Source organism: Dromaius novaehollandiae, chromosome 9 (genome assembly GCF_036370855.1).
Source record: "Dromaius novaehollandiae isolate bDroNov1 chromosome 9, bDroNov1.hap1, whole genome shotgun sequence".
Classification (NCBI taxonomy): domain Eukaryota; kingdom Metazoa; phylum Chordata; class Aves; order Casuariiformes; family Dromaiidae; genus Dromaius; species Dromaius novaehollandiae.
In genome coordinates, this window is record NC_088106.1 from 1,304,159 (window position 1) to 1,320,463 (window position 16,305).

Consider the following 16,305-nt stretch of genomic DNA (forward strand, 5'->3'; position numbering starts at 1 on the left):
AGGTTCTTTTCTTACATGAGAGTTTGAGTGCATAAAAAATTTTAAACAAGCTTCTTTCAAAGCATGAATAAAATGCCTGTAGAAACAGTTGAGCTGTTTCTCCATGGTGGTTCCTCTGCACAGAAGTAAAAGCATTTACAAACGTGTTACAGTTGTAACAACAAACCTCTATTCTGTGTGCTTTTGGAAGCTTGGCAGTCTTTTCCTGATTAAAAAACCCAAATTTTGCTACTCCTTGCGTGACCAAAACAATGACTCTATGGGGAAGTGCAAAATCTTACTATGTAATATCTACACATGAGATTTATGTAAGAAGTAAAAAGGTTGATCTGTTTTTCTTATTTCAAACTCTATTTTGTACAGCAAGGGTGGCAACTGCAATAATTTTCTTGCAAATTGCAAATTTTCCATGGAAATTATGAGAAAATAAAGAGGTATTCATACCACATTGTTCCTCAAATCTGAAAAAACACTATTTAACATGACATCGAAAATTAAGGCTATTTTACTACTTTTATGGAACTTTGACATTTTGCTGATCCTTTGTACTAATTTTCACCTAAACTATTAAAGTCAATTTAAATGCCAAATAAAAATAACTGTTGAAATGAATACTTGTAATAAGTCTGTATCTGTATACATGGATATGTATTTCTATTGTGTTTAATGATGCATGTAATTTTCCAGGTTAGCTAAAAATGTAAATGAACTGTTACTCAAATTCCTTTGCTGACCTTAATTTTTAACTTCTTTTCTACTTCACATGTTGTACTTCAAAGTTTATTTCAGTGTATTTCTTTCAGTTTATTTTAATTTTACTTTTTATAATGGATACACATTAATATAAAAAAATTATCCTGAAAGTTCTTACATTGATATGGCATGTCTCCTACAACCAGCTAAAGCTGTGTCTCCATTTACCTACACTAAGCCAGTGCTAAAATTTTAGTGGAATTTAGGCAGTTCGTTCTAATCAGCACTTGTCAGTGATACTTGGAGTGCACTTCAAGCCACTAACATGGATTAGAAATTTTAGCTGCTTTGTCTCCACTGGAACTATATCCCTGGTTAATCAAAGCAGTCTTAAAGCAGCACGTTCTGTTTGAGTCAGGCTTTCAAATGTCCATGTAATTCTTGGTCATTCAATGCCATGAGCTAGGTAGGTTCTCAGTAATGACATGCATAATGTGTGCATTTATATTGACTTGTGCTCTGCACTGTCATTGACGTGGTCTTTTAATTTGTCTTGTAAGGCTTTAATTTACTAAAACAGAAGCAGAAGTAGATGCAGGCCACTTCCAGAAAAAAATAGATAAAACAAGGAAGAGAGTGAAGACGGGAAGAATCAAAATAACTTTACTAATTCAATCTTCTGTGTTTGCCTCTCTTAAAGCATGTCTCTTTTGAGTCAGCAGCCTTTCCTTTCTTTGGTACTTACTTGCCTTAAGGGACAGGATGAGCAACGGGAAGGGCTTCTGACATCACTGCAGAATCAAGTTAATCAGGTAAAACAAGCATGTAACCCTGAGCATCCTTCACTGGATATTGATGTGTCATCAGTTTTGTGTGTACAGGATGGTGCGAAACCAGGAAAATTATAACGTATCAGATGCCAAAAGGAACAGTCCAAGGAAGGAAGAAAGGGCAGGGGTTTTGTTTGTCTTTGAGAGCAAATAAATCATTATTTCTGAAGTGATTACAGAGAAATATAATGAACCTGAGCCTGATTTCAGTTCTTTCCAGGAAAAACAATAATACATGTTTATCCCGAGAGTCTTCTCAGTCTCTAGCCTTGTCATAAGAAACTTTTATAATTCTGAAACTTTCCTCCTTTGAGAACACTCTTCATCTTCTCCAGTAGGTACACATTAAGAATTTAGCATATTAAAAAAAAAAAACAAAAAAACAAAAAAAAAAAACAGAAAAAGCTAGTCCCAGGCTGATCCATTGCCCAGAAGAAATCATCCCTATAGCTCTTCTTTTGGATCACTTGTGCCCACTCGCAAGCTCTGCTGATTCTACCCTTTCTGCTGCCATCTGGTTCGTGCATTAGCCTACAGGAATGTTAGTTCCTTCAGACTGACACTGACTTTAAAATGAATATATACAGTTCCCAGTGTAGTGGGAATCCTTTTCTTTTTTTCTGTCCCTATTTCTGTAATTTACTGTGACAATGAAAATTGATACTTGTAGGGCCATTATTTGTTTGCATCACTTCTCAGCTCAGATTTGGTTTCTGGCTTTGCTTCACATCCTAGTTAAATCCATTCCTTTGTTTCTTTCCTTGGTGTTGCTTCCACTTGGCCTCTCCTTTTGCTGTATGGGATTTTCTCTAAAATTCAGCTAGTCCTGGCTCGTTAAGGCTCTGAATGTTACTCATCCAAAGGGTCTGACAGGATCCTGTTGGGAAGTTGCAGCCAATGTAAGAGATCCATGTACTAGCCTCATGATAAGCAGTTAGGATGTTTCAAACAATATTTTAAATAAATATATATAATATATATATTTTATATTTATATATATATCTTATATATATATATATATTTATATATATAACAAAACTACTTGTTATCTCTTTTGCTAGAATACCAAGATCTGGACTCATGATTGATAGCAGAGTATCACATTTGTCCCACCTCTCTGTAAATTAAACTTTTATCCCATTTAGTTTGTTTAATCTACTCTAAACTTTGGACAGACATGAGGATAAAAAGATTATTAATCTTTTGTGATGTCTTGTAGATAATGGACACAAAGATTTAAACTTTAAAGGGAGAAAGCCATTTATAAGGACAAAACCACCTTAATCAATTGCTTTTTTTTTAGATCCTTAGTAATTGGAGGGAAGAACGATACCAGGATGATGTTAAAGCTAGACAAATGATGCATGAAGCCTTACAACTTCGTCTTAATTTGGTAAGCAACACTTACATGATTTTCTTGTTGGTATACACAAATGTAGCAGCTAGTCTCTGGAGCACATGGTAAGGTGCAAGAAGCATCATGTCAAGAAGGAGCGAGGGCTGGCTGCTTCCTAGGGGCTGGGCGCCATGGAGCTCACCAGGGCGGCAGGCACCAGCTATGGATACCATCAGTCTATGGCTGATTTTTTTTTTCCTTTTCTTTTTTATTCTGCCTTCTTCCTTTCAGCATGTCTGGAACATCACATATGTGTCATCTTTTTGTGGACATTGTCCACCAACAGGCTGATTTATCATCCAAGGATGATATGACAAGTGAGAATTTTATGGAATTAGGCAGATAATATAGTGGAGACTTTCAGAGCTCTTGGAAAGATTTGCCTATTTAATTCCATATGTCTGATCTCAGTTGCATCTATTTGAATACATGTATTAATCAGCTTTGTTTTCCGTTGAGTTCTCTGACGTCCCACATCTCATGACACTTATACCAGACAGCAGTACCACTGTTGCTGTTCTAGCACAGTGCAATAGGTGTGTGGAGACTTACTATGTCTAAAGCCAAAATGAGGAAGTTCCAAAGACATGAATGACACTGCAGCATTGGTCTCCTCCCATCTCTGGAAGTTGCTTAGCTGTGGCTGTGCACAGCTCTACTCTACTGTTGGTCCAAGTCAAGGGGACTTGAGCCAGCTGTGCCCGATTTTGTGCCTCTTCTGCCAGTGAAATCTGCTATGAGGCTGGAGTTACTAGTTTATTTTCAGTGTTGATGTCACCACAGCATTTACACTAAAGCAGCTGTCATGTAGGCATGTCCTTTGTCAAGGGCTGGGAAAATTCCTGATAGGGCAATGTTTGCTTTAAGACAAAAACAATTAGATTTTATCCCTTTGTGAACAATAAACCACATATATAGTTCAAGAAATAATCTTGTATATAAGCTCAGCAAGGTTTAGGAGCTAAAATTGGGTACTGAGATGTGAAACAGTCTTTGTATTTATTGAGAAAGACCCAGCCCTGAATTAAACATTAAGTATGAGGAAGAATTGTGAAGTGGAACAATTGCAAGCACAAACAATGAAGGATTTAAAGTGAGTACAAACATGACAAAATAAAAAAAGATTTATTTTTGGAAAGACGGAAACTAGGACACATCAAGCAAAATAATTTGAAGCAGATATTGGGTGCAGGAGTAATCTGCAAAGCAAGGAAGCTGACAGTAACATCGTCATAGAACAGGGAGAACCTGAGATGCAATATACCAATAAGAGAAGAGCAGTGTAGTTTCGAACTAAAAGTTCCCTTCGGCATCCTGTTGTGTGGTACGGAGAGATTTTCCCTGTATGGGGTTGCCACTGTCAGAAGGCTTGAGCTGTGCTTTCTTTAGGTAGGAGAGGAGTTGTACCTTTGAAATTTGGGGTTTGGGCTCTATTCTGACCGGTTTGGAAATCAGGCTCACAACCTGAGCAGGTATCTTGTGTTGTTCTAATTTGGTGGCTTACCAACTTTGAAGGACTAGTTTTGATGAAATCGCTCCTTTCTGAAATAAAGGCGTATTTTCTAGTATCATACTATACCACAAATAGTGAAATAATGAAAATTTGTTCATGAGGAAAATATATCATTCAGCAGTCCTCGCTTTTATTCAATAGTATTTTGTTCTTCAGATCTTTTTCTCTTCGCACTGGACATTGTCTAATTTTTGGGTGTGGAAGAAGGCAGTAACTATAAAGTTTGAACTGAACACCTTTTCAGTTCTGAGCATCTTTTCAAAGACTTCAAAGTTTGTTCCATCAAAGACTAAAGTGAAGATATGAAACTGTTTGAAAGAGTAGTTGTTTACCATTTTGCTTTTATATAATTCCTTCCTAGGAGAAACTCTTTGCTGGGAGTGTGGGGTGGGGAGGAAAAGTTATTTGAGGACAGTGCATCAAGGTGGCAGTCAGCACAGAGGAACACTTGGGACTGCATAGCAGTTTTATTTAAAGTAGTGCACACTAAAGGCAAAGCGTGCATCTCTGAGCTGTACGCAGAACTTTGCTGTCTGTTGTGTTATTTTGCAGGTAGGTGGAATGTTTGATACAGTGCAGAGAAGTACCCAGTGGACGACAGACTGGGCACTTCTGCTCCTTCAGATAATTACTTCGGGAACTGTTGATATGCAGACCAACAAGTATGTCTGCACTATTTAAACAAGCTAATTAATGCCTTTAGTGCTTTTAATTTTAGATGGCATGTATATTCTTATTACTTTTTTCTCCATATTATCCTTTTATTGCTTGAGTGCCACTTCCATGCTTAGTGCTGGTCTCGTTTGGGGAGCACCTCTGTTTCTGAAAGCACTAGAGACACTGTTTGTGCATTTCCTTAACAAGCATGGACCTGAGTGCTTTCCTAAATGGAGCCTATGGTTTCTAATGGCTATTTGTTAGCTGCTTGTGTTGTCTGCAGTTTGGAGCTATGGCATATAATAGGCTTTGTGTGCATGTCTGACAGTCCATTTGCATGTGTGTATACACTGGGGCTTAAGCATGCAAGCCGAAATGTGCGTGTATGCAGAAAGCCTTGAAAAATCCAGCTGGTCTGAACAGTTGCATTTATGGCCTTTGCCATGAATGTCTGCTGGATCTCTTGACAGTTCGTGGTTCCTCAAGGTAATACTTCTCTTTTTACTCTCAGTGAATTATTCACAACAGTGCTTGATATGCTGGGTGTCCTGATCAATGGGACACTGGCCTCGGACTTATCAAATGCATCCCAAGGAGGGCCTGAGGAAAACAAAAGAGCTTACATGAATTTAGTGAAAAAATTAAAAGTAAGTGTTACGGCTGATTATATTCAGCATTTCTTTTGAATCACGCTTTGTGATCATCTTTTACTCCTGTCATTTTTAGTGTCTAGGAGGGCCTCTAGGAACAGTAGGCAGCACTAGTGATAACAAGGAGGAAGATAAGATGATAAAAAATAGGAATGCAAGAGTAGGAAGACAGAGTTTTAATATTTTCTTCTATTTAAATTACATTTAGAGACCCTGAAAGAGAATAAGTTATTCATGTTTGAGACATTAAATTTGCATTTACCTTGTATTCTATATTTTATGTTCTGTTCAAAAGAGAGGAAAAGATAACTTATATTCTTAAAAAAAAAAAAAAAAAAAAAACCTTGCAACAAATACGTGAATAAATTTAGTAAAAGTACAGGGAAATGATTAATCCAGAAACTGGATGTTTTCTAATAGTGAAAGCAGTGCGAAGTTTCTCTTCCTCTTTTTTTTTTCCTTTATTTCTTTCTTTATTCTTTAGAAAGAGCTGGGAGACAAGCGTTCAGAGAGCATCGACAAGGTTCGCCAGCTGCTCCCTTTGCCAAAGCAGACATGTGACATTATTACTTGTGAGCCCATGGGATCCTTGATCGACACCAAGGGGAACAAAATTGCAGGATTCGACTCCATTGATAAGAAACAGGCAAGAGTAAATGTTTGCTTGTATCTTAGTTTTTCCGTGATTTTTTGATGTATAGAAAAGTCAAGCAAATGCATATAGCTTGTACAGTGCATGCATTTATATCTGGTCTCGTAAAAGTACTTCTGCTGTAATACACCTTTCTAAGACTCAGTTGTATTAAAACTTCAGCCATGGCAGTGCAATCTCTTTTAAGCAGCTAGGTTTTCTATGAGCAAGGATACTAAGAGCGAGGAATCCTGGGCTTGCAGAATAATACCTTTAAAAGTAGATCCAGATCACTGACCTTTCTTTGTTATCAAACATATTTTTGTTCCAAATATGCATGCACATTTTTTGTTGTCATGATCCGTGTGAAGATTCCCCGGCAGTGTGTGAAAGCAGGAGTGGGTTTAGAGGGAGAGGCTTAGGGAGCTGTGAAACCCCAGGTGCGCGTGTTAGAACTGCCCAGTGCAACTGGGACCATATACCAGCATCGCCATCCCTGCGTCACTGTTGATAAGAAACATCTTGGCCTTTCCATAAGGATTCACTGACACTTGCAGATATTCTCAGAACTTCAGGTATATGTATCTTCAGTGGAAACAATTTTATGCCATCCATACAAACTCAGTAGTTTCGATAACCTTTCACTTTCCAATTTGTTTAAAACTGAGGCACCAAAGTCTCCACAAACTAGAATTGAATAAAGTTTGTTGCAAGTCTTTCACAGTTAAATCCACAGAATACGTAGCTGACTTTTAACTGCTAGCATAGCAAACGTGGATATCAGCTTGCTCTATTTTGCAATCTAAGGTCTTGGCTGATATTGGCCAACTTCACACAAGGTGCCAAAGAAACAAATCATGTTTTACTTGGAGTGGAATCGCAGAAGCTTTTACAAAAGTGTTTGCATTTACAACAGAATCTGACACTTGAGAGCTTGTTCAGCTTGGGAACCGTTTGAGCTGTTACTTGATGGGAGTAAGATGGGAGTAGGATTCTGCTTACAAAAGACAGGAAAGAAGCGGGGGAGATGGAGTACTAACTATTGTTTTGGGGTTTTTTGGCAATATGAAGGGACGCATAATTTTTTAAGGTGAATTTATTTAAGAAAGAAGGAAAGAACCTCTTATTTTGCAGGCTAACTAAGCATTTTTGCAAGACTGTGGACAGTTATCTCCCCTTATTTAAATATGTAAACCTTTAGCAAATATATCCTGTGATTAACAGTTTTTAATAGATGATTTGATTTCTCCTCCAAAATGTGATAGGTAGAACTTGTGGATTTTAGCATGGCTATAAGTAAACAATATTATAAAAATATAGCTGCTTTTATCTAGTGGCAATCTTGGATAGAAGCTAAAACTCTACCTCTATGCATTTGGTACATCTCGTTGAGGGGGAAGAAATCTTTACTGGCTTTTCTGACTTGAATCATGATGCACAAAAGCAAGTAACTCACTCTAGTTCAACATTCCTAAAATATTAACTTTATTTTTATTTTGAAACAGGGTCTCCAGGTTTCAACAAAACAAAAAGTTTCCCCTTGGGATTTATTTGAAGGTCATAAAAATCCTGCCCCTCTCTCCTGGGCCTGGTTTGGTACAGTTCGTGTTGATAGGAAAGTGATAAAATACGAGGACCAGCAGCATCTCCTCCTGTACCACACGCACCCAAAACCTAAGCCGCGGAGTTACTACCTCGAGCCCTTACCTCTTCCTCCAGAGGAGGAGGAGGAAGAGCCTACCACACCTGTGTCTCAGGAACCAGAAAGAAAGTCAGCAGAGCTCTCAGATCAGGGAAAACACACCACAGATGATGAGAAGAAAACGAAAGGCAGGAAGAGAAAGTCGAAGTCAAGCTCAAGGGCTGATGTAAGTGATGGGTGCACAGTACAAAACTTGAAATATCTTGCTGAAGCCTCTGCTGCGTGATGCTGTGCGTCTCAGCTACCTGCAGAAATTGTCCTGCACCTGGCAGAGCTGGCTCTAATGAGGGGAGTAAATGGAGAAGGTCAGAAGAAAGATGGATTTCTATCAAATAAAGCTCCCGAGAGAATTAGTCTATAGGAGTGTACTGTACCGAGGACTTGCAGTGCTGTATAAGAGGTGCTAGACTAGCTCTTACTCCCTAAATATTGTGCATATTCCATATGTGCTGCTTGTTGTTTCTCATCTTTGGTGCAGAAGTACAGCTGTTATATCAATTTCTAACCTCCCTCCGATTCCAGTTATCTTGAGAGCAAACGTCTTCGTTCAAGCCCAGGCCCCATTCAAATGAAAATCAGTTTGAATCAATCTATGTTGTAGATGCAATAGTATTTTGTCAGCATCCAGCTGGTTTGTGAATGTATTGCACAAAGAGGCATTTTAAATAGCTGCAGTATTAACATAGTTTTCTGGACTTTCTTGATGTTTCAGTTAAGCTCCTCCTGTTACTATATACTGATACAGTAAGCTGTACTTGTGCTACACCTAATTATAGCCCGTAGAAAATACTTGCTAATAAGGTAAAAAGGGATGGTGTGTCTATGAAGTTGTTAGTGTTAATTACCTGTGGGCAGCCTGAGACTTAATCTGTTTTTTACATCATTACAAATGACAATAGGAACTGTCTCTATCCTTTAATAATTTAGTAGGAAAATTGGCATTATTTATGAGTTAGTAAGGTATGAATGTCAGTAACATTCACTTTTACTGTATATTTTAAGGAATACCCACAGAACGCTTTATACAGAGTGCCTCCTAATTATTCACCAATTTCCTCTCAAATGATGCCCCATCCCCAGTCTGCCTTGTGGGGCTACAGCGTCGTGGGACAGCCGCAGCAGCCCGGCTTCTTTGTTCAGAACCAGCCCCTCCCACCAGGTCTGTGCAAGCTTTGAGTTCACGTGTAGGAAAAATTGACTTATTAGAACCATATTTTTAACTTAACTTGTTCCAAAAGCAGGCTGTGACTGCTAATGCAATTTGTTTTACTCCTTTAGTTAACCTTTTGTTAGAAGGGCTTTCCTTTATCAGTTTTAAGTATGTCTCTAGTAAGCTATTGAAATTCTGTGGTAGATGAACAGAAATGGTCTGCTGATGTGTTTGTGGTGATAGCAGAAGAAGAATGCTGGTAAAACTTCAACGAGGAGTTAAATAACAGAGGGATGATTAAAAGAAATGAAAGCTCTTTTGGGTTATTTCTTCTTTGATTTGTATCAAGAACCGAGATGGCTATAATTAAATTTAATGTCTATTAGAAGGAATAAATAAATCCATGGGCTAACACTGTTTCAGCATTTTAGAGCCACGTGTGCCTAATTCTTGTAGGCTTGTCTATTTCTTCCCGTTAATGTTTATACAGTTTAGTGTATGTATTTTGCTTGCTGTAAGGGTAGCGGTTTTTGATGTTTCGAGAAACAGCTATTATAGCACTATGTGAAATTAAACAAGAGAAGTTTAGAAGTTTGGTTACATTTATAAATGTTAAATATTTATTCTGAAGCTCCAGCTGTTACTAGATCTATATTTCAAGTGCATAAAAGTCTTCAGAAAACACAGATAGCAGCTACAAATTCAATGAAATGCTGATTAAAAATGTGTGCACGTGTGTGCATATGTGTGTGTGTGTATATATGTATGCATACACATGCACACACATAAAAAAAATAATGTACTTTCATTAGTATGTTGAGACAAATATATATATATTTATACACACATGCACATGATTTTTTTTCTGGTAGCATAGTGTGTAAATTGTTACTGTATCATGAAAAAAATGGGCTTTACATAATAAACTGTTCGTTAGAAGCTTTTGATCTGATGTGGAACTTTTGTTCTTCAGTAGTAGTCAAATGTTTTATATGGTATTGAGCACGTGGCAGCCCATAGCTTTTTTGTTTTTCACTCTCACTTGCGAGTGGTAGTCCTCAAAGCTGTTTTGCACATTTAATTTTTTCAGGCCAGGCATCTGGTTTGACCCACTTCACTGTCTGCCTTTACAGAGATAAACTTACCATTTTCCTAGGGCAAATCACATAGGAGCTGATGAATTAGCAGTAATCTGTACCGACAACTTCCCTATGGAAGGCAGAGAAAGCATGTGTGTGTTTGGTGCTTTTTTATAGGTGGTTCCAGGTTGGATCCAACAGGTTCCTTTGTTCCAACTAACACCAAGCAAGCCCTGTCCAACATGCTTCAGCGCCGCTCTGGCACCATGATGCAGCCCCCCTCCATCCACGCCATCACATCTCAGCAGCAGTTGCTCCAGATGAAACTTCTGCAGCAAGAGCAGCAGCAGCAGCAGCGACTCCTGAGGCAGCAGGCGCAGTCACGATCGCTCCAACAGGTTGGTCCAAACCCCGAAAAGGAAGAGCGACACAGAGAGTTTCAGCTTCCCTGTGCCTGCTTGCCGTACGTAGGGTTATGATGCTGAAAGCTGTTTGACGTTTACTGTCACAATAACTCCCTAAATATTGCTTAGCCAGGCCATCTGCTTTTAGACTTTATTTGCCCTTTGATCTCTCAGCCCTTTCTATTTGTATTGTGTCTTATAAAATCAGCTTTTGCTTCTGCTACTTGATGCTGCATTCTTTTCCTGTTGTGTCGAAGTGGCTTTCATAGTGAGATTGTATGATCCTGTATACTTCTAAGCTTACAAGTAAGTAGCAGAAGCATAGCAGTGTCTTTACAATTAAAAATTCCAGGAAGTCCAGCAGGAGCCATTTCTGTAAGTGTGTGCACACAGACACACGTTGTCTGGAAGTAGCTGCTATTTTTTCTCCTAACGTTTTTGCAGAGTGCAACTCCTATGTGCAAAACTGCACATGCCTATTGTGCAACTCCCTTCAGAGCCTGAGCTGGCTTTCAGACCATTTCTACAGGACAGGCGTCCCTTGAACAAACGATGTGAGAACCAAGGGGCAGAAAACTGGCTTTCAGATCTCAGATAAACAGCAATGTGCGTATAGTCGTTGGTAATACAGAATTGCTCAGGAGAGAACTAATAACTGCTTGGCTTTATTTTTAAAGCCTTTCCATACCCATTCCTACCCTCAATACAATCTATTTCACAGTATCCTTATGCTGAGTCTTGCTTTCAGCCTCTCAGTGATGTGCCCTGGTTGCTCGTAATAGTTAAAATTTTCAGTAAGTATCCTTGAAATTTCTCCCACCTTGCCTCTGTGTTGTTAGAGCTCCCTCATTATCCTTCTAATCCCTCTTTCAGTCTTTCAGCTAGGATGCACACACAACTCTGCAGTGCTTAAATTGCTGATGAGCTAGAATAGTTTTACATGATGCTGTTCATAATTCTGAAACCACGGTATGCCTGTTTTCTATTTTTTTGTTGTTTTTATGTTTGTTTTTTGTTTAAAACTTCCAAGAGCTCTGGATATGTGTTTAAGGTCACTGGTTTAGTGGGTACATGACCCCTCATTGGTGTCTCCTAGGCGCTATGAGGTACTAATAGGTACTGTTAATTAGGTACCCTAAATGTAAGGGTACGTGGCTCTACACAGTGAGCCATTGCCTCCTATTTAATAGAAACCCTGCTGTAGTATTTCTTACATTAAGCAACACCTCACTATTTTTAGTGTTAGATCCAACTGTCTTCAGATTATCAGGCTAGAATACAGGCTTAAATAAGAGCTTTTGTAAACAAAAGGTGATTCCTGTTTATGGCTAGGTGGATAAAAAGTAGTAACTGAAGGTCTAAAATGACGTCTTATTCTTGCATTTAAAAAAATGTTGTTTAACACTGTCACATTTAGATGTCAAAATCTGTTGCATTTCCCTTTTGTTTTCAGACAAAGACAACGTCTGAAGTGTTAAGGGTAATGGTTAGCTTGTCAGTAAGGAGAATAGACATCTCACGCAGACGTGAATCCAAGCCTAATTGAGTTTAATAAGGTGCCCGTGATATGGACTTTTTCATAAAGTATGCATCTTACTTTAATGAGAGCAGTCCTACATGTAAAAATTGCACTAAAGTTCAGCTGGGTAGGTTCAAAAGCTTCTTTCAGCTTATGTATGACAGGTGTTGGATGTTCTTTAATCCCTGTCAGCATGGCTGATACTGATCTGTTTTGTTTCAGGAGTAAATCGGTATGAGTCAAACTGACGTAAGCCACATCAAACCAGAGCATTGCCAGCAAAGTCTGTGTTACCCAGTACTTTTACGCAGTGTTGTGTGTAGCCAGGTCCCTTACGGTGTCCCGGGGAGTGTCACAGGCTGACACATGCTTTTCTGTCTGCTTCTAACATTTTGCCCTGTTGGATGTTTGGGGACATTCATCCAGCCTGATACTTACAAAGCCCCACTGCAGGGACTGGAGTGAACAATTCGCCCAGGCCGTCTGTGCGCTTGCCTTGTTGTCTGAGTGCACGCTGGCAGCACGGGCACCGGAGGAACCCCTCGGAGGTCCCAGCGGCACCGTGACGCGGGGCTTTGCGGGCACCCTGACTCTGCCGCGTGCAGGGCTGCTTTATCCAGCAAAATACCACTTCAGCAGTTGAGGCTGTTCTTTGTGCAGTCCTGGATTTAGAGTGGGAAACACAATGAAAATGAGCAGTCCTGAAGGTAGTAACTGGAAGCATAGGAACAAGGTAATTGGTAAAAATTGCTACAGTGTGATGCATCTGTTTAGGCTGGGCTTGTATAGGGAAAGTTTCTTTTCTATATCTCTACAACTGGTAAATGAAAGTATCTACCCAACGTGAAATAATTGGCATTGGGTATGATTTGTTCCAAAAGTTTTGAATTCTAGGTATAGAATTAATAGGCTTCCTATGTATGATAAGGTGTCCTTTCCATGTTTACAGTTTCTGTTCATAAATTTTGTAAAAGTATTGAGGTTCATTTGCATCATAAAATACCTGAAAGGACTTTGTTGGTTTCCTGAAGACTGGCATTCTGTGAGTACATGCGGGTGAGCAGTATAAAGATTTCATTTAGCTTTGGGATTTATCTTTTTCACATTGCTCTACTTAGATACAGAAATACTTTAACAGTATATAATCATATAGCTAGTTGTTTGAGACAGCTGGAAGTGTTCTTTATAAATAGTACTAATTGTTTGCATCGAGTTAGGAACACGTGATTGTTATGAACAGCAGTAATAAAATACACCAATTCTGTGTTTCATCAGTTAGGAGTGTAACTCTAGAATTATGCATTAATTGTAAGGCAATTACTTAACCTTTACACTTACCTATCTGATATAAGAATCTGTAAGTTTCTTACAGACACCAGGACAAAACCATTTTATTATTTGTCAAAAGTCAGGTGATCTTACGCTGTCCTGTGGAAAGGTCTCTGGTGCTAACTTTTTTAGACATAGGGTCAGTAGCTTAGTTAGAAAATAAGAATAAATGGAAGCGACTTGCACAGAAATGCTCAAACAAGTTGCACAGTGAATCTAGGTTCACTTGAGGTGAACTTTCTAGCAGAGGTCCCTGGCCACGTGGATGAATGAAGATAGCGCTCCGAGTGTACTATACCGGATCCTGAGTTCGGCAGGCAGCGGTGACTGCTTCAGTAGAGATCCAAATTCTCTGTACAAGTGACTATTTCAAAACAGTCTGAATGTCTTTGATCCCTGATGGCAGGGTTATCTCAGCAGTATTTTTGAGTTTCAGAAAATCTGGGTGTGTAGCATATTGTCAGTGCTGCATCAGCGCTCGCTGACAGCATCGAGCAGCAGCCCTCGCAGCCAGAGCTTGCTGAAGGTTCGTGGTTCAATTGCTTTGGCTTGCAGGGCAGCAGCTGGTTTTTTTCATTTGTTTTTTGCTGTTTTGATCTACAGTCCTAAGTCTAGTTGACGTGTGTTATATCTAATGGATGGACTAATTGAGCTTTTAAGTCTCACTTTTGATAATACTGTTCTAGAAACTCCACCAATGCAAACTTTCTCAGCTTCTGTGTTTTTGTTGTGAGGAACTTGCATGATGTGGAATAACGTGTCCGTTGTAGAAGTAAAAGTAGTCATAGACTGTAGCTGTAGCAGAAAAAGCAATTCTGAAATTGCTGTACTAAATACAGAAGGTTTTCAGTCTTCTTTAGTGCCAGACCTTTAATAAGGAAATAAGAGGAGAACTTTTTGGCAGTGGAGAATAGATGAGTTAGTAGATGTGCCCAGCTGGTGAAATTTACTGCTTCAGTATGAATTTGAATAGTACGTAACGCTGGTTTAGCACGGCAGGGAGGGCCGAGAAGCTGGTGTGCTGGTGAGCCAGCTCCTCCAGGCAGCGGTCTGCAGCAGCGTCCGCCGCTCTCCGCCATCCCCGGGCCCGCGTGCCAGCCCTTGGTCAGCCGGCATCTCCCGGCACTTCTCGCCTGACTCGGGCAGTTTGCTTATCTCCTCGTTTACTTACTTCGAATGTAAATTTATGAACCGATAGACAATTTTAGATTCAAAGACAGTGATTAGTAAGGTGTCTCGGCCGAATATCATGTTTCACAAGGCAAGGTGGGTTTTTTAGTTTTGTCCAAACTGTTTATTAAGCTTCTCTTGGGAAGTTTCTTTGCCCCCATGGAATATGGCCATGAGGAAATGAGTTGCAGGCAATGTCTCAAACTTCCTGTCTTAAATAGATAATACAAAGCTTTCTGCTTTTAAACTGTTTGTTAGAAGAGATCACATGCAACACTGAGCCAGAAGATCCATTTGAAATTGTTCTTCAGGGTTTTTTTTTTTTTTTTTTTTTTTTGCTCATTAAGCACTCAGTGTTTTTCTAGCTCTAGATTCATTCGGTAAGTGTTACTCTGGCTGCTGACTGGATGTGTACATAATTGTTTTAAGTGTCGTGCTAAAGAATACATCCTATATTTTTCTGCCATGACAATAGCCATGCTGCAAAAATATCAAATAAACTACTTAAGTCACTTGTGTATAGTAATAGTATTTGGATGAGAGGAACTACTCCACTAATGATCCAAAGCTAATATATATTCTCTGTATTGTTTGCTATTTTCTCGCCTGTCCTTCTCCTTTAGGAGGTCTGTAGCACTGCTGCATCCCTTCAGGATGGCTTTGACAACATAATGGTAACCTTTCTGAGACCATAAATATTTCTTCCTTTTTTTTTTTTTCTTTCGCACAAACATTCATTTCTTTCAACACATGAGCTGCACACCTTGCTTTTGATGAGAATGATATGCTTTGGGCACTCTTCTTACCTCGCTGGTATGGTGGGTGCATGCGGGAAGACTGAATACACTTGCACACATAGAATATTTTTCCAGCTAGTATGTCTAATAACTGGATCATAGACTTATTTTCCTTTTCAGAAAGTGTTGTGTTTCTGGCTGTGAAGGATTAGAGTAGCTGCAAGATACTTCCGATGCCGTGTACATTTAAGCATGACTCCTGTTTTCGCGTTTTGCCATTACCTTCATGCTGATGGCTGGCTCTGCTCCGCTCCGTGCTAGCTTTCTCCATGGTGTATGTAAAATGAAGCCAAGGCGAACGCTGTCTCAGCCCTGCCCCGTGAGCCGAGCGGCAGATTTGCTGCAAAGGGAGGTCGGCGTGCCGCTTTCCACCCCCTGCGTGCTGCCAGCGGTCCGGCCCGCGCCGCGTTGTACCCATCTTGCCAGAGGATATTTATGAGAAAAGCTATTTCAGAGTTAGTTTCTAGGACTTTTTTCCTATCTTAGGGAATGCTGCAATGTTGTTAAAAGCACTAATTGGAAAGGCAAAACAAAATATGTTTTTAAGTGTCTTTCCTTTTTACCCTGTTGTTAATATTTTGTGTGTGTGCAATAAATACTGTTATTAGTGGTAACATGTTAAGACAGGGTGTAGATCAGCATGTTTATAGATAATTAGACACACCTAGATATATAGCAAGTATACAGTGAAATCTTTAAATTTATCATCATATGACATTTTTCTCGTGTCTTGTAACTGTTAGCATTTCACTGCCTACTTCTGAAGACAGGATTGGTTGTCTAAA

The 16,305-nt window shown here is 39.3% G+C and overlaps 1 protein-coding gene across 10 annotated transcripts in view; it reads left to right on the top strand.

The window, feature by feature from the left end:
* MED12L (mediator complex subunit 12L) overlaps window positions 1-16,305 on the top strand; it is a 154,434-nt gene that overhangs the window by 128,224 nt on the left and 9,905 nt on the right. For 7 of the 10 annotated variants that reach the window (XM_064516467.1, XM_064516472.1, XM_064516464.1 and 4 more), the window contains 8 exons: window positions 1,394-1,505; window positions 2,827-2,916; window positions 4,985-5,094; window positions 5,601-5,736; window positions 6,224-6,391; window positions 7,876-8,238; window positions 9,075-9,231; window positions 10,479-10,699. In XM_064516467.1, coding sequence (XP_064372537.1) covers window positions 1,394-1,505; window positions 2,827-2,916; window positions 4,985-5,094; window positions 5,601-5,736; window positions 6,224-6,391; window positions 7,876-8,238; window positions 9,075-9,231; window positions 10,479-10,699 — 1,357 coding nt within the window. The remainder of the gene's footprint in view (window positions 1-1,393; window positions 1,506-2,826; window positions 2,917-4,984; window positions 5,095-5,600; window positions 5,737-6,223; window positions 6,392-7,875; window positions 8,239-9,074; window positions 9,232-10,478; window positions 10,700-16,305) is intronic. The other 3 variants (XM_064516468.1, XM_064516473.1, XM_064516466.1) reach the window with 1 other exon arrangement.